At 36.9% G+C, this 25,745-nt stretch overlaps 1 protein-coding gene across 24 annotated transcripts in view; it reads right to left on the reverse strand.

Moving 5' to 3' along the window:
- EDIL3 (EGF like and discoidin domains 3) overlaps window positions 1-25,745 on the reverse strand; it is a 1,139,470-nt gene that overhangs the window by 318,942 nt on the left and 794,783 nt on the right. For 12 of the 24 annotated variants that reach the window (XR_014057548.1, XR_014057547.1, XR_014057549.1 and 9 more), the window contains one exon: window positions 18,917-18,946. The exons of the other annotated variants lie outside the window; for them this stretch is intronic. Coding sequence is in view for 9 of the 12 variants with exons in the window: in XM_081503905.1 (XP_081360031.1) it covers window positions 18,917-18,946 (30 nt within the window). In the remaining 3 variants the exon portion in view is untranslated. The remainder of the gene's footprint in view (window positions 1-18,916; window positions 18,947-25,745) is intronic. 24 annotated transcript variants of the gene reach the window in all.

Raw genomic sequence — 25,745 nt, forward strand, 5'->3', positions numbered from 1 at the left:
AACCCCTTAACAGGCTTGAATCATACAGGTAAATTAATTCCACAAATTGCTCTCAAAGGGAATCTGAATCTCCATGCTGATTCTGATGTGCCAACAGCACATGATCCTGATGGTTCATAATGCTTCATGAGATGCATGGGAACCTCTGGATTGGATGAATATTCAAACAGATCTTCAGGGAAATCCTAAATTAGAATGCACTCCAACAATTGAATGGAAAGGTCACATAGGTGAGTGACCATTATAAAATCTGTAACATAATGGAATCATTGTATTCTCACAAGTGGAAGTTAGGAACTTGAGGTCAAGAATTTATTGCATTCCTACACATGTATGGATGTGAGACTTGGACTATAAAGAGGGCTGAGTGCAGAAAAATTGATGCTTTTGAACTGTGGTGTTGGAGAAGACTCTTGAGAGTCCCTTGGACTGCAAGGAGATCCAACCAGTCCATCCTAAAGGAGATCAGTCCTGGGTGTTTATTGGAAGGACTGGTATTGAAGCTGAAGCTCCAACACTTTGGCCACCTGATGTGAAGAGCTGACTCATCTGAAAAGACCCTGATGCTGGGAAAGATTGAAGGCAGAACGAGAAGGGGACGACAGAGGATGACATGGTTGGATGGCATCACCGACTCAATGGACATGAGTTTCAGTGGGCTCCGGGAGTTGGTGATGGACAGGGAGGTCTGGAGTGCTGCAGCTCATGGGGTTGCAAAGAGTTGGACATGACTGAGCAACTGAACTGAACACTTATAAGAAGATAATACTCATAAAAAGTGTTTACATTTCTCTAAGGAAAAAAAAAATACTCTTTTTTATGAAACTTAAGACAAAATACTTGTATTTCTAATCTCAACTTTCTTAGAAAAGAGGCAAATTTTAAGAGAAGCACACATCTGTAGATACATTCTTTTTTTTTTTTTTTTAAACATTCAGATTGCTACAGGCTTCTGCATATTCCTTAGACTGGACAGAGAGTTCTTACAGATACTGGATTCTAGCATCAGAAAAAATGCTGTGATGTATCTGTTTGCCCCACTTTTGTTGCTTTGTAGTTTTATTACCTTTATTCTAAACTAGCTAGTAAAAGCAAAACATCAAACTTGATTTTACTTAGTAAAGAACATTTACAGAATTTTGGGGACACTTGGTAAATAAATCCAATCATCATTATTATAAAATTTATTTAAAATATTTCATTGGAAAGTCATTAGTTGTCCAAGGACAAATTATACATTTGTATAGTCCTATTAGTCAAATTCATTTTCATATACTTCAGGGAAGAATATCTACTATCTACTGTATATCTTCTGAGAGTAACAATACAGAATACAACTGATTTTAAAATTAAAATATTTTGAATACTATCTATCCTAATTATATTTGGTATAGAATTTATTTCCTTTATTTTCATCAAAATGTAGGTTAAAAAAAATGTGACTGAATTTTCACAATCAAGATAATATATTTTTATAACCAGATTTAGCCGTTTAATTAAAAAACTCTTCCTTTTTTCTTCAATTCTATCATAAAATCTGCATGCATCTCCATGAAGCCCCTAGATTTATCATTATGTAATTATTTTCTGTCTCTAGGTCTACATGCAACCTGTTCTTCCCATGTTGGCTTGAGTTCCAATTAACTTGCAAATTCAGAAGGCCTCTTAGAACTGAGACATCAATATCCTTCAAAGAGTCTTCTGCTCTTCTTTTGAAGTAGCATATTAGTGGTCTCAAGGTAGCTCTTAAAATCCACTCTTTTCTATTGTGACCATTTATAAGCACAAGTTAATTGGCCCAAGTCCAACTATAAAAAAATGGCTATATGACCTGAAAGGGAAATGTTACTTTTGTATGGTTTTTTAAATGCAGTGTGTCCTATAAAAAGTTTTAATAATTAATATAGTAAATTTCTACACGGTCATGTATTTGTACCTGTGTCCCACTTTTATTCCAGGAGGGATTTTGAATAGCTCCAAAATAATGTAAAATAAACTAGAAACACTCAATAACTAACAAAAAATAAAGATGAGCAGTGATGCAACAAAGGAGCAAGAAAGCCAACGAGCTAAGCTGTGTTACTGTAAAGACTCTATCACAGAGGCAATTGAAGAAGTGTAACAGTCATGATATTTAAAATCTTATAAAGAAGCTGTGTCCACTTGAAGAACTTGACTCTAATAACAGATGGTGAACAGTAAGGCTATTCTCAAATTCTATCAATTATAGGGTAGAGAAGTTGGCAGTGCTATAAACAACTCAGCAACAGAAATACATGCATTTATTGCGTATCCTGTTCACTGATAAATAAAGTGGAAGAAATTCCATTAAAATGTTTTCCTGACACATTTTTCACAGCAATCTACTAGTATTTTCTGCTCTATTCCCTAAGTTACTCAACATGATGATTTCCCAAGGGTCGTTTCCACATCACACTGAGAAACTTGGCTCTTGTTACCTGACTCTAGAAAGAGCTTAGACTCTTGTCCAAGCACATTCTAATTTACCCTTTATTGCCACCCCTTTTAAAGAATATCTTCTAGGTATAAAAAATACAGTAACTAAACAATAAGATTTATTATAGTTAAAATTATCATGAAAGTAAAATTTTAAATAGTAACAATTTAAAAGTTTCTATATTTATTATAGTAAGGTTAAGCTTTGGCTCCCAAATTGCAAAAAATTAATTTGAACAAAAAAACTGCTCTCATTTGCCACAGTAAATATTTGCTTTCTATTTAAAACAGATTACCCATATCAAGATGATTTTATTCTGCCAACAAATAATAAAACTAAAATAAAAATAAGGTAAAGTTTATTATTGCCTCGGAGAAGGCAATGGCACCCCACTCCAGTACTCTTGCCGGGAAAATCCCATGGACGGAGGAGCCTGGTAGGCTGCAGTCCATGGGGTCGCTAGGAGTCGGACACGACTGAGCGACTTCACTTTCACTTTTCACTTTCATGCATTGGAGAAGGAAATGGCAACCCACTCCAGTGTTCTTGCCTGGAGAATCCCAGGGAAGGGGGAGCCTGGTGGGCTTCCATCTGTGGGGTCACACAGAGTTGGACACGACTGAAGCGACTTAGCAGTAGCAACAAAGTTTAATTTTATGTTTCTCATTATGTATTACTTTAAGCTGACTGAATAAAATAAATGCATTTCAGTTTTCTAAAGTCTGGGGCTCTGCTTTCTGTTTTCTTGCTTTTACAAATTAATGAATTCAGCATTAAAGGTGAAGAAATTATAAAACACCAAGTAACTATAAAAGCATGTAAACATATTTAAGAAGAAATTTGTGACTAATACTTTTCTTTAAAATGAAAAGGAGGTACTTTATAATGTGGTTAAAAATTGCAAATCTGTTTTTTTTTATCCTCTGTAGATATTTCTAAACATATCTGTTTAAATTAACTATATATTATTATATCTATCATATAATTTTTCTGTTTTACCTAGTACCCACTTCATAGAACATACAGAGTTTTCAGTGATATTGAAGTTAGCTCCACCTTTACTGAATTATAATGGACTTTGACCACATCTATAGGGTTGGGACGATCCCCTGGAGAAGGGAAAGTCTACCCACTTCAGTATTCTGGCCTGGAGCATTCCATGGACTGTATAGTCCATGGGGTCACAAAGAGTCAGACAGACTGAGTGACTTTCACTTTCATAGGCTTTATGAATGTTCTCTGTGCTGCTTTATTGAGTAAATTATGATTTCATCATTATACTTTTATGATCAATTTTTAATCCAGAAAATAAAATGTATTAGAGGTGCAAGAATAAATAGTCTACCCATTCTTGCAAAAATCTTTCATTGAACATTAATATGTTCAATTACTTAAAGTTTTCCAGTCCTAAAAAAGGACAATCTACTGCATTGTACCTTTATTTTACCACATTTACTTTAGCTGTTGAAGTAAGTTGAATGACGTCCCCTAAAAAGCAACGTCAGGGATCAAATCCTCAAACCTCTGAATGCTATGTTATGAAAAAAAAAGGGTCTTTTCAGACGTGATTAAGGTTAAGGATCTTGAGAGGAGTTCATCGTATATCACAAGGGTAGGTCTTAAATTCAATGGCAAGTGTCCATATAACACACAGAAGAGAAGCCACAGACAGGACAGGAAAAGAGGATGTTAATAAGGAGGAAGAGATTGAAGTGATGTGGCCACAACCACAGGAGCCAAGGAATGTTGACATCCACCATGAACAAGAAGAGGAAGGGGAGGGTTCTCCCCTAGAGCCCTCAGAGGGACCCTGGCTCTCACGACACCTTGGTTTCAGAACTCCGGCCTCCAGAACTGTAAGAGAATAAATGTGTGTTGTTTTAAGCCAATGCTGCTGCTGCTGCTGCTAAGCTGCTCCAGTCGTGTCCGACTCTGTGCGACCCCATAGACAGAAGCCCACCAGGCTCCGCCGTCCCTGGGATTCTCCAGGCAAGAACACTGGAGTGGGTTGCCATTTCCTTCTCCAGTGCATGAAAGTGAAAAGTGAAAGTGAAGTCGCTCAGTCGTGTCCGACTCCTAGCGACCCCATGGACTGCAGCCTACCAGGCTCCTCCATCCATGGGATTTCCCAGGCAAGAGTACTGGAGTGGGGTGCCATTGCCTTCTCCGTTTAAGCCAATGAGGTAATGGTAATTTGTTGTAGGAACTCTGGAAAACTAATATACCTGTAGTCAAAGTGATTAAGGAAAGATCGAAATCAAGAAATGTGACTGACATAACTGTAATTTATACTAATCCAAGAGGGTATAATTATCACATAGATTACATATTTTGTATATTTGCAAAGCACTGTGTTCAGTTAATTTCTTTCTTTTTGCTTTATGATCCTAAAGGGTGAGAATAATGGTATGTATCTTGATCACAACACATATTTGAACGCTAATCCTGTCTTAATCATTGCTGGGAATAAAATAGAAGGATGAGTCACAGTCAAGCCTGAGTCACCAGTTCAGGGGGCGAAGCAGTTCCAATGAACATACAGTACACAATAAATAAACTCAAATCCCTTTAAGAATAGAAACTATTATATCCCCGACCTCTATTCTATACCTGCTTTTATACTCACAGAACCATGGTGTATTTGAAAGGTAGTAATGAAGATCCTGGCCTTCCCAGGTGGCTCAGTGGTAAAGAAATTGCCTGTGATGCAGAAGACCGGGGTTCAATCCCTAGGTCGGGAAGATCCCCCAGAGAAGGAAATGGCTACCCACTCCAGTATTCTTGCCTGGAGAATTCCATGAACAGAGGAGGCTGGTGGGCTACAGTACATTGGGAAGCAAAGAGTCGGACACAGCTGAGTGACTAACACTTTAATGAAGATGCTGTGATCTCAGAGAATGGACTCCTTCCCCAGTCATGCTAATCTCAGTTACCTGCTACAAAGAACATTTTTAACAGATACACAAATTGAGATTTGGGAAAAGGGACATCAGTGTAGGTTACAGCAGATGAAAAACATAGGTCCTGAGATGAGTGTGAAAAGATGGATAGGTTCTGGAGATATAAAAGGGAACGGAAAGTATGCCCTAGACAGAAAAACATGAATTAAAGCTTTGAAGTGAGACTGAGCCCAGCATGTATGACTTGGAAGAGCAGTGACTGTTTGTTTCCTAGGGAGAAGAAACACGGGTGTGATGGGTCATAAAAGCTAGGCACAAGTTTCACGGAGTGAAATGAAAGAATGTTTTTAAGAGACCAGCTTTCATCGGTTCACTCATTTTCAGAATAAGAATAAAATTAGTGTGAAGCAATAGTTCTGTCTGTCTCCTGCCACCCGCCAAAGTGTTAAGGAGTACAGAAACTGAATGATATATATACAGGAAATTGAAAAAAAGAAAAAAAAAAACCATAGTCTGAAAACTCAATTTACTTAAAAATATGCTAATCTCCTTCTTCTGTAACTCTATTAATCTTGAAGGTTAGACAACTTACTTGAGCATTCTGCCTAAAAAGTATCAGATCAAAGAATGGCATATCATAAGAACTCAACAAGGATCAGAATTCTCAGTGGTTTCTTCATGATACTATAAATAAACCTTACTGCAAAACAAAGTGTTTGAATAGGTAAAGATGCTGAATGTTAAAATTCTGGGCAAGGGAGACTTCCCTCGTGGTCCAGTGGCTAAACTCCAAGCTCCCAATGCAGGGGGCCCAGGTTTGATCCCTGGTTAGGAAACTAGATCCCTCATGCCACAACTGAAGATCCCATGTGCCACAAATAAGACCTAGTGAAGCAAAATAAATAAATATGTACATATTTTAAATTCGGGGGGGGGGGGAATCCCTATTTATTCACTTACTGATCATTCTTATTTTAGCTTGTTTATATTCATCGTTTATTACCTGCACAATTCCTCCCACACATTTCTAAACACTAATTTATGGAATGAAACAGATTTCACAGGGCCTCAGTCTTAGACAGATATCACAATGTCTTTTGAAAAATCTCTAAAGCCTTAGTACAAACTTTTACTTAATTTGAACAATGGTTTTTATTTTTGAGAACGGGATTGTTCATTCTTTTTCAAGAGTCTCTAGTTTTCAAAACATATGATTTAACTTAGATAAGAAACACTGGATATTTTCTCATTTGAGATTTATGTTTAGAGTAGCAGAAAATTATATGCAAAGTATGGAATGGATCCTAAATCTTTGCTAATTCTAGCAGTTAAAGGTCTGTATTGGATAAAAATTAGAAACGAAAAGGTATATCCCAAGAACGCTATTTCCAGGTACTAGTCAAAGATTTAAAAAGTCTCCCACCCACACAACTTGGAAAATAAAATTACTTGAAATCATACCTGTGAGCTTATTAATGAGACTTGCATTGATAATAATGCAATGAAGTCATTGTACCAAAAAAACCCAAAACTACAGGAAACCCTGTAAGCCTGTGGCCCAGCCCACATCCTTCCTGCTGTCTCCTTGACCTCTACCTACGTCCAGCTCTAAACAGTGGTTATTGTCAGGTTTGAGGCTTCTTAACATTACTGCTGCTGTCCTTTCAGTAATTACTAACAATCACTAAATTATTGGTTTTGTTAGGACACCATGCTCAAAGAACTATTAAAGAAAATGTATTTTATTCTACTGCGATGAAAACAGAAAAACAAAAATCAATGTAATGACTCTTAACTACTGATTTAAGACCTTTAAAGCATCCTTAGGGCTTCCCAGGTGGCACAGTGTTAAAGAAACCACCTGCCACTGCAGGGGACGCAGGAGACCTGGGTTCGATCCCTGGGTTGGGAAGATCCCCTGGAGAAGGAAATGGCAATCCACTCCAGTATTCTTGCCTGGAAAATTTCATGGACAGAGGAGCCTGATGGGCTACAGTCCATGGGGTCTCAAAGAGTTGGACATGATTGAGCATGCACATATGCATGCAAAGCATATTTAAGATTCTCATTAAAGTATTAATGCTATCTTTTTATTTATTTCTTAAGTTGGGAACTATATCTATCATCTCTCGTCTTTATATCATACAGGGAAGAACTGTGTATGTTCTTGGGTTAACAATGCTTTAAAATCAGCATAACTTAATTTATTTTTTATTCAATCATACAACAAATATTTATTAAGCATCCATCATGTACCAAACAATTATTCTAGCAGCTAGGCATCTAGTATTGAATAAAACAGATCAAAATATCCCCTCCTTCGGGAGTTTATATTCAGGCTAGAGAGAAAAATAAGCAAAATACATAAACCGTGCAGACAGTGCTAACATGAAAAAATTAAGCAAAGCAGGGGATCATGACAAGGTGGAGAAGGTGTGAGCATTTTAGAGAAAAAAAGGTCTTTCTGAGAAGGCAGCTTTAGGTCAAGACATGAAGGATATGATGGAGGAGTCATGCAGATAACTTTCAGGAGAAGCTGTCAGAAAATGGGTCTGTGAGTGCAAAACCCTGCCCAAGACAGGGTGTGCTCAGGCCTTGCGTCTGTTACATGGAAAATGGAGGATAGGATAACTATAGAGAAAATGTGGCCAAGGAGGTAAGGAAGGGTGCAAATCACATCCAGTTTCAATCCTAAATCTACTGGAGGGTTGAATGAGAGGTTCTAAAGTAGCCTAAGGTTGAAGAGTGATGGGATCTCATGGCCTGGTAGGAGAATCACCCAGCCTCTCTGCTGAGAATGAACTGCAGAGAGGCTGAGGGTACCAAGAAGACACCCACTTAGAAAGGTTACTACGTGGTAGACCAAGTGTGAGAAGATGACTTGGACAAGGGTTATTGTATATGAGATGGCAAGAAGTGATTATGTGCGGTATATTTTTTGAAAGAGAGGCTAAAAGGGTCTGGTGAGAATGGAATGTAGTGGGAATCTTTAGGGTTGACCCTGAAGATTTGGGATTGAGCCACGGACATGGAGAAGATTATAAGAGCAACTAGATTGAGGCAGACTGATTTTGAAGCTGAAACTCCAATATTTTGGCCACCTGATGCAAAGAGCTGACTCATTTGAAAAGACCCTGCTGCTGGGAAAGATTGAGGGCAGGAGGAGAAGGGGGCGACAGAAGATGAGATGGTTAGATAGCAAGCATCACCGACTCAATGGACATGGGTTTGGGTAGACTCCCGGAGTTGGTGATGGACAGGGAGGCCTGGCGTGCTGCTGTTCATGGGGTCGCAAAGAGTCGGACACGACTGAGCAACTGAACTGAACTGAAGTGAACTAAGATTGAGGCAGAATGTTTTTTGAAAAAGCAAATATTCAGTAGGGATGAAGGCAGGCAAAAGGATTTTCATTTCGCTATTTTATTATTTTAAAAATGTCTACAAGGTCCATAAATGACTAAGGTAATCAGATTATCATTTAAAATAATAGGCAAAATTTTGCACATTATTAGGTATGGCTTTATAATATAGTTCATTTGGGTTTTCTATAAGATGGTATGGAAAATCCAAATGAACTTTCTGGCCAGCCTTATATATGCATGGCACACACAAAAAACACTTGAATAACTACTACTTTCACAGCTGAAAGAAATGGCATATGTGATCCTTACAGCGAGCCTTTTGTTAATCCATTTTATAGACAATGAAAATGAAACCTATAAAAGGAAAATACTTCATAGGTAGGAGGCAGCTATTTCTAAGTGAATAAAAGGCAGTTTGCTACAACAGAGTAAGCATAAGTTTCTCCAGAGAAACCTGAATTGAATCCTCCTTATATCAGTTGCTTACTGTGTAATCTTGGACGTATTTCTTTAGGCTTTAAAATTAATTCAGTGCTTTCCCCTTTAATATGAATATATATCTGTACATATATATATATATATATATATACACACACATGTATTTAAATAGGAATATATAATTAGCTGTATTCCTTTATTGTGAAAATTAAATTTAATATTGTGCATAAAACACTCAGCACATTGCCTGACAAATAATCATAATCAAAATAACAACAATAATATGGGAAACAACAAGCATGATAATGAATGTAGAAACAACAGCTTGGAATCCCTGTGCTTATTACAGGGTAGACATCCTATGGTGACCCTTTAATGTACCATGCTTTATCCTTATAGCAAATCGTTAAGAAGATAGCTATTTGTCTGAAGATAAAAAGCACCTAAAAGCATAGGCTTAGGCCTTTAGGTCCACAGGTTTTACCCTGTCCATCATGAACAGGAAAATTCAATGCCTTCCTGAGCCAACAAATTTCTGGAATATTAAATTAATACCTCTTCAATGCTCTATTTGTAATAAACTTTGAAGTGAAACTTGGGACCACAACAACAACAAAAGGACAAGGACAATTGGAGATGGTCTTAAAGGTAAATACAGTCATAGCAAGGAAGACTAGAAATTAAATAAGGCTTGAAGTCTAAGTGTACACAGGTAGTGGGCAACATGTATTAATCTATTTTCCTGAAGCACATAGGTCGAAAATTAAAATATTTTGTGTTTACATAACTTTGACTCATTTTTGGTGATGGTTAAATTTTGTCTGTCAACTTGGGCTAGACTGGGGCACCCAGCTGCTTGGTCAAATACTAACCTAGATATTGTTGTGGAAGTATTTTGTCAATGTGATTAACATCTACAATCAGTTGGCTTTAAATAAAGCAGATTACCCTCCATAATATGAGTGGGCTTCTACCAATTAGTTCAAGGCCTTAACAGCAAAAACAGATTTCTCTGTGAAGAAAAACTTTTCCTCAAGACAAACAAAAATCCTGTCAGAGTCTTCAGCAGGCCTGCCTTACAGATTTCAAACTTGACAGCCATACAATCACAGAAGCCAATTCCTTAATATAAATCTCTTTATTTTATATACTTATATGTATTATATGTCCTTTTGATTCTGCTTCTCCAGAGAACATTGACTGATATACTTTTCCTTTCTACTGATATATCTTTATTACTATTTTTGTTTACCTTAATAAAATATCAAATATAAAATAAGAAAAATACTATCTACATATAATAGAAATTTAAATAACTATTTTTCTCACAATTCAACACCACTATCAAGTATTTATTAACAAAAACCTTTTTTTATTAAAAAAAAGAAGAAAGCACTATTTGGTCTTTTCACCACTGTCTTAGTGAATTGACCAAAGCTAAATTTTTAGAAGCAATTACTTCTTTCCTATTCCACTGAGAATCTCAAATAATGACTTCTTGCTATTCTTTAAAGATTGCAGCAAAAAACATTTTAGTTTTTAATATTTAAGCCATTCGCTTCTCCAGGGGATCTTCCTGACCCAGGGAATGAACCCGGGTCTCCTGCATTGCAGGCAGACTCTACAATCTGAGTCACCAGGAAAGCCCATAAGCCTACTTAGTATGTATTTATGAGCAAAGGATGTACTTGATAAAATAATTAGTAAGCTTCCTTTAGGCACTAGAGGGAAAATAGGCATGCCTGTATAAAAAAAGGAGAAAATGTAAAGTGAAACAAAAATGAGGATGTGAAACTTTACTGTAGATCCCCAAGGAAATAAAGTGCTAAGATCAAAATGAAAAAGCAACTCTTGTTCATTAGAGAATAATATGGTTAGATATCACTCCTTTTAAAATGCATAAATTGTATAATAATTGAGCATAGTTTACCATACAGAGTTAAATTCTACAAGAAAACAGAAAAGAGATCTAGAAGAATCTGCCCCACAATTAAGGAAATCAGAAAGTCCACCATAAACAGAAGTAACGATTTTGTTAGACTAAAATTGAGCAGTTCAGAAGTTAGAGAAAACTACCTAATCACTGTGTCCTGTGGTTAGCTTCATATATATATGTATATATATAAATGGATTTTAAAAAAATCCGTTTCCAATGCAGGAGACTTGGGTTCAATCCCTGGGTTGGAAAGATCCCTAGGAGAAGGGAAAGGCTACCCACTCCAGTACTCTGGCCTAGAGAATTCCATGGATTGTACAGTCCATGGGGTTGCGAAGAGACATGACTGAGTGACTTTCATTTTCACTTTCATGTATACATATATATGTGTGTATGTGCATTTGTTTTAAAACTATGAATACACATTTATAATATAAAACTATATTAAACCTTTATTACTGCTAAGGTGGCTCAGTGGTAAGGAATTCTCCTGCCAATGAAGGAGATCCAGGAGACATCGATTCAACCCCTGGGCTGGGAAGATCCCCTGGAGGAAGAAATGGCAACCCTCTCCAATTTTTTGCCCAGGGAATCTCACGGATGGACGAGTCTGGATGGCTACAGTCCTTGGGGTCGCAAAGAGTTGGTCACGACTAAACAACTGAGCATGCAGCACTGCACTTCCCCAATGGCCAAAATGATCATTTAAAAGATTAAACATATTAAAAGATTTAGGAGGAACTAGTAACAATGATGAAGCTCTGGCGTGCTGAATTACCACTTCCTCCCACCTCTGATGGCATCACAAAGGTCACAAGAAGTCTATTATAAACTATTATATCCAGGCAATAATCTCTATCATTACTACCATTTGGAACCAGATGTTAATAGGCCACAAATACAGATGTACATTTAAGTAAATGATGAAATTTTAACTTTATAAATATATGAAAAACACCCCACTCCACTACTCTTGCCTGGAAAATCCCATGGACGGAGGAGCCTGGTAGGCTGCAGTCCATGGGGTCGCTAAGAGTCGGACACGATTGAGCGACTTCACTTTCATTTTTCACTTTCATGCATTGGAGAAGGAAATGGCAACCCACTCCGGTGTTCTTGCCTGGAGAATCCCAGGGACGGCGGAGCCTGGTGGGCTGCCATCTATGGGGTCACAGAGAGTCGGACACAACTGAAGCGACTTAGCAGCAGCAGCAGCAGCATGGCATTTACAGTGTAGTGTTTTAATAAAGCTGATTGCTAAAAAGATTTTCCTTTTACATTCATTAGAAAATTCAATTTTTATAATCTTTTTATTATATGAGCTAATTGAGTATTAATAGCTATTTTATACATTCAAAACTCAGTCTCTTTGATATTAAAAACTGACATATGACAATTAAAGCAATTAAAAATCTTCCCTTAGGCAAGAGAAGAAGGAAAAAAGGAAAAAAATTTCAAGTTTTGCTTTTGAGTTGTTATGAATAAAAAACTAACTTGCAGCTTGATTAATTTTAGCCACTGATTTATCATATAGCTACAAGATCTCAACTGTGTCATTTTCTGACTGACTGATCCCATTCAGTAATATTTTCCATCTGCTTACTTAATCTTAATTTTTATAATGATTTAATTAATTTTTGAGAAGAGGTAGTAAGAATACACAGAAGAATTATACAAAAAAACCTTAATGACACAGATAAACATGATAGTGTGATCATTCACCTAAAGCCAGACATCTGGGAGTGCAAAGTCAAGTGAGCCTTAAGCAGCATCACTAGATGCTACTGGATGTGATGAAATTCCAGCTAAGCTACTTAAAATCCTAAAAGAGGATACTGTTAAAATGCTGCACTCAATATGCCAGCAAAATGCGGAAAACTCAGCAGTGGCCACAGGACTGGAAAAGGTCAGTTTTCATTCCAATCCCAAAGAAGGGCAATACCAAAGAATGTTCAAACTACCATGCAATTGCACTCATTTCACACGCTAGCAAAGTAATGCTCAAAATTCTCCAAGCTAGGATATAACAGTACATGAACAGAGAACTTCAAGATGTCCAAGCTGGATTTAGACAAGGCAGAGTAACCAGAAATAAAATTGCCAATATCTGTCAGCTCATAGAAAAAGCAAGACAATTCCAGAAAAACATCTACTTTTGTTTCATTGATTATATTAAAGCCTTTGACTTTGTTTGATGACAACAAACTGGAAAATTCTTAGAGATGGGAATACCAGATCACCTTATCTGCCTCCTGAGAAACCTGTATGCAGGTCAAGAAGTAACAGTTAGAACCAGACATGGAACAATGGACTGGTTCAAAATTGGGAAAGAAATACGCCAAGGCTGTATGTTGTCACCTTGCTTATTTAACTTAGATGCAGAGTACATCATGCAAAATGTCGGGCTGGATAAAGAACAAGCTGGAATCAAGATTGCTGGGAGAAATATCAATAACCCAGATATGCATATGACACCACCCTTATGGCAGAAAGCAAAGAGAAAATAAAGAGCCTCTTGATGAAGATGAAAGAGGAGAGTGAAAAAGCTGGCTTAAAACAACATTCAAAACAAAAAAAAAACATGGCCTCTGGTCTCATCAGTTCAGTTCGGTCCACTCTCTCAGTCATGTCTGACTCTTTGTGACCCCATGGACTGCAGCATGCCAGGCCTCCCTGTCCATCACCAACTCCCGGAGTTAACTCAAACTCATGTCCGTTGAGTCGGTGATGCCATCCATCCACCTCATCCTCTGTCATCCCCTTCTCCTCCTGCCTTCTATCTTTCCCAGCATCAGGATCTTTTCAAATGAGTCAGTTCTTCACATCAGGTGGCCAAAGTATTGGCGTTTCAGCTTCAACATCAGTCCTTCCAATGAACGTTCAGGACTGATTTCCTTTAGGATGGACTAAATTAATCTCCCTACAGTCCCAGGGACTCTCAAGAGTCTTATCCAACACCACAGTACAGAAGCATCAATTCTCCAGTCCCATCACTTCATGGTAAATAGATGGGGAAATCATGGAAACAGTCACAGACTTTATTTTGGGGGGCTCCAAAATCACTGCAGATGGTAAATGCAGCCATGAAATTAAAAGACGCTTGCTCCTAGGAAGAAAAGCTATGACAAACCTAGAGAGCATATTAAAAAGCAGAGACATTACTTTGCCCACAAAGGTCTGCACAGTCAAAGCCATGGTTTTATCAGTACTCGTGTATGGATGTGAGATCTGGACCATAAAGAAGGCTGAGCATCGAAGAATTGATGTTTTGAAACTGTTGTGTTGGAGAAGACTCCTTGAGAGTCCCTTGGACTGCAAGGACATCAAAACAGTCAATCCTAAAGGAAATCAGTTCTAAATATTCACTGGAGAGACTGATGCTGAGGCTCTAATACTGTGGCCACCTTAAATGAAGTGCTGACTCATTAGAGAAGACCCTGATGCTGAGAAAGATTCAAAGCAGGAGGAGAAGGGGATGACAGAGGACGAGATGGTTGGATGGGCATCACCAACTCAATGGACTGAGTTTGAGCAAACTCTGGGAGATGGTGAAGGACAGGGAAGCCTGGTGTGCTGCTATCCATGGGGTTGCAAAGAGTTAGATATGACTGTGTGACTGAACAACAACAAGAATTAATTTGATGAATAAATGGTATTTCTAGAGAGGTAAAATAATAGATTTTAAGTCAAAACAAAGAGAAATGAAGAAATTTAAATGACAGCAAGCTGAATTTGATAGACCTTATAGTTAATAAATTAAATTTATATAGATTAGTTCATTTGCAGCAGTTAATTTTCTAATGTAAATGTCTTAATTTCTTATAAGACACAGACAAAGGCATTAGTGTAATCAATTTATCAAGTCTCTCCTTATTACAAAATTTAATAAAAGATAAATGACAATTGCATTTGTGCAACATGGGAGAAGCATCCACTGACTTAACTTTATTAAAGAGTGTTATTAAAGTTAAAACTGATCTGTATTTTACACCTACAGATACATATACACACAGACACTCTTAATATTTGCATGTCTTTGTTTTGAAGGCCTGTTTTTCAGGCCACTGTGTGGTGAATAGAGCAACACAGTTCTGAGACTATAAAAGAGAATAACTGATATTATAATAGCTGGAGGAAATTTTGAAAGAGAGTTAACAGAATTATTTGAGGAACAGCAATAATTGGAGTACATATATCACCTCTTAATATGAGTCATTTGGAGGTACAGTATCTGTTATGGTTGCTCCAAAAATATGAATCTCATTAGTTTATAATTAGATCTTGGGATATAACCTAGTTTGACAGAATTTCTTGTATAGTTCAATTGTGTTTTTATACTCAATGATAAGATGTTTAAATACCTGAACAGAAAATTCAACTAAGATACATAAAAAGAAACTTCTGGTAGTTAAAGAAACAGGTGTTAGGTGAAACTGCCCTAGTAACTCAGATGCTACAAATATGTTGCTCTGGGCTAATGCATTCCATCAGAACATTTGGAGATAAAAATAATGAACAAACGGATGCTCCATATTCAGTATGGGGATACATCCCCATGAGGAGTAACGCAGATGTGACACTTTTTTTGCATCCCCTCTATAACTCAACACACACAAAAAAGCTGTTACTAGGCACCTGCTTTTTGCGTGGCAATTTAGAGGTTCAAACAAGAGAAATCAGGCATATTGGAAAAAAGACTGAAGAAACATGAAACATAAAAATATTGTAAATAGAATTATATGGGAAGAGAGTGGAGGGATCAGTTGTTTGTTTTAATGCTGGCAGTCATAATAATTCTAAATATAAGGTAAACAAAATATGCTCTATTGTGGAGAGAAAAGCCCACATCATTTTGTAGAATTACAACACAGGTAACACAGTCTCTAATAGCTCATAAATTTTCTCAGAGTGACAATGTCTCTATTTTTTTTATACTATCTGTTAGTCCAGACAGAAATCTATTATTTCTCTGAAATATATTCTGGACAACGAGAATTTGTCATGATTATTGAATTACAATTAATCAGTTCTGTGTACTTCTGGGATAATAATAACTTAGATATATTATATAAATCTCTGCCTTGCAAATATTTAATAAATAGTATCATTCAGTCAGTGTCCAGTAGGCACCTGCATAATTAGATAAACCATATACATATTTTTAAATAAAAAATTCAACTTATAATTCATATTTTAACATCTAGTGATCAGGAACCTGTGATGCTCTGGCAGCAATAAACACGTCCATTTACTTTATTATTTCTTCTACTGTTGAACTTGGAGGAGTAGCAGATCTCCTACTAGAGATATCTGAATTATTTAGTTTAAAGAAACTAAAGTATGTATTTTAAAAAGTCACTGTCCAATTACATTATGACTCTGAAGGAAGTATGCAAAACTGATAAAGATATCATATGGGGGCATACAAAAGTTTAATCCATGTACAATTACTGTGTCAAACAAATGACTGGGCTTCACTGATAATTTAAACAGAATGAAGAAATAACAGGAAAGAAAGATAAAGAAGGATCACAAAGGATAAATTAAGGAAGTCTGAACCCGGAAAAGATCATTCTAGATAAACTCTGTTGGCGGCAGGAGATGAATGCAAAAACAGAGAATATAAATAATCTATTAAATATATTATGCATAATATTTTTAAATAGACATATGAATAGAATAATAAATATTTAATTTATAAAATTCTTGAAAAAATTAGGGGCAAGTAGTAGCAACAAAGGACTAAACAATCACAATCCACTTTGCACAATTATGCATAGTCTTTATGAAATCAGGCCTTTATAAACCTCATAATACCACATCAAAAGTTTTAATAGAACTACACTATTATATTTTTTATTATATATTTTGATAAAATTAAAGGAATAACATTTGGTTCCCAGTGGCAGTTTAATATAAAAGGAACGTCTGCCTTATTAAATGCAAATCTTCTTAATGTAATATGCATGTGAAATTATTTAAGATATTACTTAAGAATACATTTGCTCTATTCTAACTGCCTATACTAAAATTACACAAAAAAATCTGATCATATCTGAAAAAAAATATTTTTAAAGCATAATTTAAAGTCTATGATGTTCAGATCACTCTCAAGTTAAATATTTGGGTGGGGGAAGTATTCAGCTGCATTTACAAAAGAATTTCTTAATAAGCAGAAAAAGTATTAAATTAATTTAAAACAAGAAAATTATACCAAGAAATATTTATATTTTAAGTATTATTTACCTTAAGTTACAATTAATCTTCATCATGCAAAAATAATAATTCTTTTGCAAAGTCACCAAAACTGCTTGGCAGGCAACATAACAAGGAATGGGGTATAAGAATATTAGGGGAATGAGACTGGGCTAGAAACCATGGGCTCACAAGGACTGGTATTCACAGAGAGAAAAAATTCAATTGAGGCTGAGAAATAGAGTCTTTGACCAACCCTGTCAACAGTAAAGCCTCAAGTTAGGGCAAAAAGTCAGAAACCAGGCAGTGGAATCTCATAACAACACATAAGTCTGCTACTGAGTCATATGATTAGGTTGCTCCTAAAAATAGGCTACATAATACTGACTAGAGTAGGAGAAAATTATAGAGAGTTCTTATCTAAATCAGGTTACAAACTATCTAATAATATTATGAAAATGAAATATTAATTGAGAATTTACCTTATCCTGTGATTCCATTTCAAGACAGTGATAATGAGCATAATGCAAAATGGTATTTTTGAAGTTTACCAAAGATATTTGTAAGATGTCTATTTCACTTTCTTCCATTGAATTTTGACCTTCTGAGCTACTTTTACAGGTAAAAATCCCTACCCAGTTTTAGAAGAAGGTAGAAATCAAGAAGTCTCCCACCAACTGAAATTAGTTAGGTCTCTGAATTGAAAAGACCCTATCTTGTACCCAAGTTCCAAATAACAGGGCTACACTTCACATTTCCTATCAAGTCAAGTCCCATTTTCATCCATTAGTTTCAGTAACCATTTCCTGCTCATATCTCTCAGCCCTAACTCCCTCAAACTGCCTAAGACAGACTCTGGTGCAAAGGTCTGATCTTTCTCTTCCAACCAGCCTCTGACCCTTCCATCTTAAGACTTCACCCCTTTTTCCTGATGCTGCTGTCTGCCAGCCCAGGCCTTTTACCACTTGCTAACCAGAATGGCTGTGGTGCTGACTTTTTTCTAATAAACGTACCATTGGCATTCCTCACAGATTTTAGTTCAGATCTCAGCCTTTACTTGATAAATGCTGATCAGACAAATGAGGAGCAAAATCATGATGCCAAGTTTCAGATCATTAAGTTATAACTACAGAAATTATTTTCTTAAAGGAAGTATTTGAGGCAACAACATGATTTTTATCCTTAAACTTGTATGAATATCATGTTCAATATCAGTCTTATATGTGATAATGCAATATTCTATCATGGTAAGTCATATTTCTGAAAGTATGTTTTCCAACTTTTCCTCTTTTTCCTTCCCTATTTTTCTGCATTTTATCATTTCAATTTTCCTCCCCTTTTTATTACTTATTGGCACATTTCTCAATGTTTTAATATTCCAATTTTCCTTATTCTTTCATACTGATGTGTTCTGTGTGATGATTTCCTCTGTGACAGTTCATTTTTAATTACTTTCTCTTTTTACTTTAAACTCATAACAATGTCATTTAGTCTGAGACAGCATAATGGATTCAAGAAATCAAGTATATTAGACTGTGCCAGGTTTCTGGTTGAAACCTGAACAAATACATCTCTATTAAAGGTCTTAAATTAAATAGGAATAATTTTTATAGCATAGAAACTTTACCTGCTGAAGTTGGCTCTTCATCATCTGATGCTATGATAGAGAAAGAGAGACAAAGCAGGAAAAAAAAGAGAGGTGGGAGTGAGGTGAGAGGGAGAGAGAAGGGGAGAAAGAGAAAGAGTAATTGAGATTGAATATAAACATATTTCACATTTCTACATAATTACTAAAAGTCTCTGACTTGAAATTTTGTGTATACATTAGAAATTTGTCATTAGATAATTAGATAAATGGATGTGCACATTAAATTAACAGTTACATACTCCCATACTTTAAAATAATCATTAGAAAAGACCACTTAATTGTTTACATTTGAATTTTCTGTCCTTTTGCAAACAAGGTTGATTTTTTTTTTAGTCTGAGTGCAAATTATATTATAAATAATATTGTTTCAAATATAAATTATATGTTACATATGAATACCCCAACCATCACCACTTCATGGAAATTTTCTATTAGCAAAGAGGAATTAAGAGGAATTTCTGACTATCAAAAATTTTGCTTCACAAGGTAGAAATTTAAAAAAAAAATAGGAATTATTAAACTTTAGAGTAACTTAGAATCACTCAGTGTTGATTAAATGGAGAGATTCAATCTTTCTCTTGCCCCATCACATTCACACACAAATACACTCAACTCATGTGTATCACACACTTCAAGATTCAGTAGTGGTGGTTCTGTGGTGAAACTACAGGATTCTGCAATTTAAAGGTTGATCCCAAGTGATTCTGGCACAGTGTTCTACAGCCCATATATGGATAAGCATGGATATTACAAAAGGAGAGATCACATTATGAAAACAACTTTCTGCTAAAGCAGTGGTTCATAACTCCACATCTATACAAGGAGGCCAAAATCTGGGCCCCATTTCAAACCAATGAAGCCAGAGTCTCTTTCAATGGTAGTAATTTGGAGCCAGAATTGAGATAGGACTAGGTAATATCATTATAATGTATTGATTATATTGGAGCTATAACTCAAATTGTGAATCGTTTTGATTTGCTTTTTAAAAGGGAGACATTTTTGAGAACAGCACAAGTCCAAGGGTAATAACCGACTGTGTGTTTGTGGCGGATGGAGCTGCAAGAGTGCAAGAGTGAAGCTGCAAGAGTGAAAGAGCTTCACAATTTTGCCTAGAATTCACGTTTCACCTTTACACTAACAGACATGCTCTGTGAGAAGATATTTCTGCTCTGTACACAAGTGAAACTTAACCAGAATATTACTGTTGAATTATATTATTCTAGCCAATACTACTTCACTGGATTTATGAAGTTTTAAAATAAAAAATTTACTCAGTTGAATTGCTTATAAAAGAGCTTTGTTCCCAGGTGATTCGTTCATCAAGGTACCACTGTGTAACTAGGGAGTGTTCTCCACTCTTTCCCGTTAGGGTTACATCTGCACAGAGTACACATTAGACAAGCTTACTTTGTGTCTTGACAGTATTTTCCTCTCACACTGTGTGGCTTGTCTCATTGGCACCAAAAAAAAAAAAGAAAAATCGAGAGTGCAAACACACTTGGCACGCACGGTGTAGAGAACATAAATTTTTAAAAGCTCTTTGCTGCTTTATCATGTCCCAAATACATCACAACATGTTCAAAGAGGAAAACCTTCAGTAGCTTCCAGGAATTCCCTTTTAGGAAAATACCACACGGGCTTAATGAAGTGTTGACTTTTATGGGTCATTGTTAGTAAAAGTCTGGAAATTCAAAGGGAACAACAACCAAAAAAAGTTTATAGCAGGTCACTTTGTGTGTGTGAACTGAGTTTATAAAAGAAACAAGGAGATGAAATATACTCTTATTTGCTAGATGAAGAGACAGAGATTCCTAGTGACATAACAATTTGTCTAAGGTCAATCTGAATTTGAGCTCATGTGATTTGAAAACCACTTTTTCCACTGTGCCTTACTTTCTCACAAAGTGCTGCTTCAGTATCCACTAAGATAGAAAAGTAAACAGAGAAGGAATCAAGAAATAAGGATTGGTTATAACTATGATAACATTCTTCGGTCTTAGCCTAAGGGAAAACACAAAAACTGGATATAAGGGCTGCAAGAGAAATCCCTTTAAGAAATGAAGTGCTGTCTTAGAAACTTTTTCAAGTCCCTTGCAATCCAGGGACAGGCAAAGGCAGCTTAGAGTCTGCCTAGGTGGTTAAACAAAACACCCTAAGCCTGTAATACCTAAGAAAGAAGATCAGAAGTACTAAGATTTTACTTCTTCATTATATACGGAGAAGCAAGAAATTTTAGGAAAGAACTAGCAAGTACAGAAGTAAAGACAATTCTAAACTTACAGGAGTAATAGCAATTAGTCTTAAAACCAAAGTTTCTGGGGCAAGCAGTGCACTAACCTACACTTGAGACTATAATACCTGAAAGAAAGTTCGTAACAAATTAACAATATTAGAATCAGCAGGTACACAAGTCTGCATACAACTGTATTTCCATGAAACATCTCCATAGTGGTTGTTTCTCATAACGTGCAGATGTAACTATATTCATACTGCTAAATATATTCATACTATTAACCAATATGCATATTATTAAAACAACCTATATACTCACAAAGTCACATATGGGTTAGAATTGGTATTAATTCACTGTTTCAGTTATCGCTGGCAAAGATAGCTTTGTAGACTAACTCATTACCAAACAAAGCACCATGAACTATAAACAGGTGGCAACAAGAGCCCCAGGAGTACAACCAAAACTCTAAATGGACATTAGTGGTCTATTTAGTGACATTTAAGTGAAATTAAGGATCAAAGAAGTAATGTCATCATATCCAATGATTCATTAATCTTTTTATTTGCTTCTTGGAATTCATGAATCAGCAAATCAAATGCACACAAACACACACGTTTGTGTCACATGCAAGTTCCTCTAATCCTGGAAATTAAAAACACATGCACCGAGAAAACGAAAAACGAAAAACTCTGTATTGTTCTCCCTGGTCACAACGTAGAGGAATGTACTGAAATTATGGGAATAGTAGGAAAACAGAGAGCAAATGTATATATTTAATATAGAGACGCTGACCCAGTGTGTGGACCACAATAAACTCTGGAAAAGTCTTAAAGAGATGGGAATAACAGATCACCTGACCTGCCTCCTGAGAATCTGTATGCAGGTCAGGAAGCAACAGTTAGAACTGGATATGGAAAAACAGACTGGTTGCAAATAGGAAAAGGAGTACGTCAAGGCTGTATATTGTCACCCTGCTTATTTAATTCATATGCAGAGTACATCATGAGAAATGCTGGGCTGGATAAAGCACAAGCTGGAATCAAGATTGTTGGGAGAAATATCAATAACCCCAGAAACGCAGCGGAGAAGACAATGGCACCCCACTCCAGTACTCTTGCCTGGGAAATCCCATGGATGGAAGAGCCCGGTAGGCTGCAGCCCATGAGGTCGCGAAAAGTCGGACACAACTGAGCGACTTCACTTTCACTTTTCACTTTCATGCACTGGAGGAGGAAACGGCAACCCACTCCAGTATTCTTATCTAGAGAATCCCAGGGATGAAGGAGCCTGGTGGGCTGCCATCTATGGGGTCACACAGAGTCGGACACGACTGACGCGACTTAGCAGTAGCAGCAGCAGATACGCAGATGACACCACCCTTATGGCAGAAAGTGAAGAAGAACTAAAGAGCCTCTTGATGAAAGTGAAAGAGGAGAGTGAAAAAGTTGGCTTGAAACTCAACATTCAGAAAACTAAGATCATGGCGTCTGGTCCCATCACTTCATGGGAAATAGATGGAGAAACAGTGGAAATAGTGACAGACTTTATTTTGGGGGGCTCCAAAATCACTGCAGATGGTGACTGCAGCCATGAAATTAAAAGACACTTACTCCTTGGAAGAAAAGTTACAACCAACCTAGACAGCATATTAAAAAGCAGAGACATTACTTTGCCAACAAAGGTCCATCTAGTCAAAGTTATGTTTTTCCAGTAGTCATGTATGGATGTGAGAGTTGGACTATAAAGAAAGCTGAGTGCTGAAGAACGGATGCTTTTGAACTGTGGTGTTGGAGAAGACTCTTGAGAGTCCCGTGGACTGCAAGGAGATCCAACCAGTCCATCCTAAAGGAGATCAGTCCTGAATTGTAAAGATTGATGCTGAAGCTCAAACTCCAATACTTTGGCCACCTGATGTGAGGAACTGACTCATCTGAAAAGACCATGATGGTGGGAAAGATTGAGGGCAGGAGGAGAAGGGGACGACAGAGGATGAGATGGTTGAATGGCATCACCAACTCAACGGACATGAGTTTGAGTTAACTCCGGGATTTGGTGATGGACAGGGAGGCCTGGCGTGCTGCAGTCCATGGGCTCGCAAAGACTCAGACACGACTGAGCGACTGAACTGAACTGAACCCAGTGTGGTCCTCTCATTGCCCATAACAGAATCACCTGGGGTTTTGTTAAAATGTCCTGGAGGATTTGACATTTGGGTGTTTGGATTTGAATTCTGGCTAATAGCCCAGGTTTTTGCATTTTTAAAAAGCTTATCACGTGCCTGTTATGAACACTAAGTTTGAGAATTATGGCTCTACCCATAAAGTTTGCTACAGAGCAATGAGTTCAGTTGTTGGAAGTGCAGAAGTGAATTAGTAGGCTTGTAGAAAACCCTCTTCAGTGTACCCTGTGGTTGTTTCAGCAGCTTTCAATATTTTCTCTTGTAATATGTCCAGGTTTATTTGGCTTTCTCAGTATCAGTGCCTTGGGGGTGATGACTTGCCCTCCAAATTTAGAAAGAAAGTCTGTATCTCAGAACAAAGTTAATATTTTCCCTTTTCCTACCCACAGTTTTTGGTCTAGGTAAGTATATGATCCATTTGGGGACAGTAATATGTGAGGACAGGTTTGTGTCTGGTCAAGAAGAAGCTCTTAGAATTTACTTCCTTCTGAGAAAGTGTCTGCTAATAACCCTCTCTCTCTCACTTCTTTAGATACAGACAAGCACGTCTATGGCCCCAGAAGCAAGTTGACAGACATCTTGCAACCAAAATGGAAGCTGCTTTAGAAAGAAGCCAATTCTCAAAAGACTAAGTTGATAAACGAAAGGAAATTAGATTACTGATGATATTATTGAGCCATTGAATCATACCCTGATCTCACTCTAGACTTCCAGCTCTGAGGAAAAATACTAGCACTTTATTGTTTATCTAGTTTTAGTTGAGCTTTCTCTTACTTGCCAGTAATAGCACTCTACTGCAATGGTACATAGTTTTGCTGTTTTCATTTAAAATACATTTGAATAACTAAGAAATTAATTGTCTCTGAAGGAGGCAACAAAGCTCCGTCTACTCAAGGCTAAGATTTTTCCAGTAGTCATGTATGGATGTGAGAGTTGGATGATAAAGAAAGCTGAGCACAGAAGAATTGATGCTTTTGAACTGTGGTGTTGCAGAAGACTCTTGCGAGTCCCTTGGACTGCAAGGAGATCCAACCAGTCCAACCTAAAGGAAATCGGTCCTGAATATTCATTGGAAGGACTGATGTTGAAGCTGAAACTCCAATACTTTGGATACCTGATGCGAAGAGGAGGATTGGAAAAGACCCTGATGCTGGGAAAGATTGAGGGCAGGAGGAGAAGGGGACGGACGACAGAGGATGAGACAGTTGGATGGCATCACCGACTCAATGGACGTGAGTTTGAGTAAACTCCAGGAGTTGGTGATGGACAGGGAGGCCTGACGTGCTACAGTCCATGGAGTCGCAAAGAGTTGGATACGACTGAGCGACTGAACTGAACTGAACTGGAGGGAGGCAAGACTGGAAATACATACAGTTCAGGACTGTACTTCAGAGGACAGGTGTGCTTTCTGCAAATTTTAATTTTTCCATGGAGCTTAGCACCACATTTTGATACAAATCAATCTATTTCTCTAATTTCAAAGTTGGTCACAAACTTTTCAGGGCAGTCTGGCAGTGAACGTGTCCGTGAACTGAGCTGGTGCTTGATCAAAGAAGAATGCATTCTACAGTTTTTTCTTCCCTTCCTTCTTTCCCCTCTCCTTCCCTTTCTCCTTTGCTCATAGGATCAACTGTCAAGTACAATAACTACCCACTGAGCCGTGTATTGCCCTGATATACATGTGCTATTAAAACACACATACTTCTTCATTGGACAGGCTCTAATTTCTATGTGGTCTCAACAATTCTTATGTCTCCTATTTTTTTTTTTTTTTTTTGGTTGCTGTTGCTTTGTCTTATCCTCGGGTGTTTTAAGTACACTTTCAAAACATGGAAATTCTACCATTTAAAACAATTATATACACAGCATGGCTCACCATCAAATTGGAAAAGCTCATTACAAGATATATAAAATATACTTCTTAGCATATGATAATTTATTTTACAATGAGATGTTACTCAGTTCATATTGATTTATGGATCATTTTGTCTGCTATACTATATAACTATATGCACTGAACATGCTTTGCAAATATAGAATTATCTATGTAATCCATTATTTCCATGAGCAAAGCAACAAGAAATATGTATTTTTGCACTTTCACAACATCTTAGAATGATTTTATTCAACTGCAGTGATGCAAAAATAACAATGATGTTATGTATGCATAATTATTCATGCCTGCCCAGATGTTAAATGCTATAAATGTGTGTGTGTATGTGTGTGTGGGTGTGATTACTAAGGCAAAGTAGAGTAAACTACCATTTAAAATTTGTGAATTCAGTCATTTAAGTAAGTTGTGGAGCTGCCTCTGGAAGTATTCAGAGAAGTATTTAGAGGGAGGTTTTGATTTATAAAATCTTTGTTTTATTGTTTGTTGATTTGCTTGTTTTTGG

The sequence above is a fragment of the Giraffa tippelskirchi genome, chromosome 6, assembly GCF_054371585.1.
Source record: "Giraffa tippelskirchi isolate mGirTip1 chromosome 6, T2T-mGirTip1v1.2.pri, whole genome shotgun sequence".
NCBI lineage: Eukaryota > Metazoa > Chordata > Mammalia > Artiodactyla > Giraffidae > Giraffa > Giraffa tippelskirchi.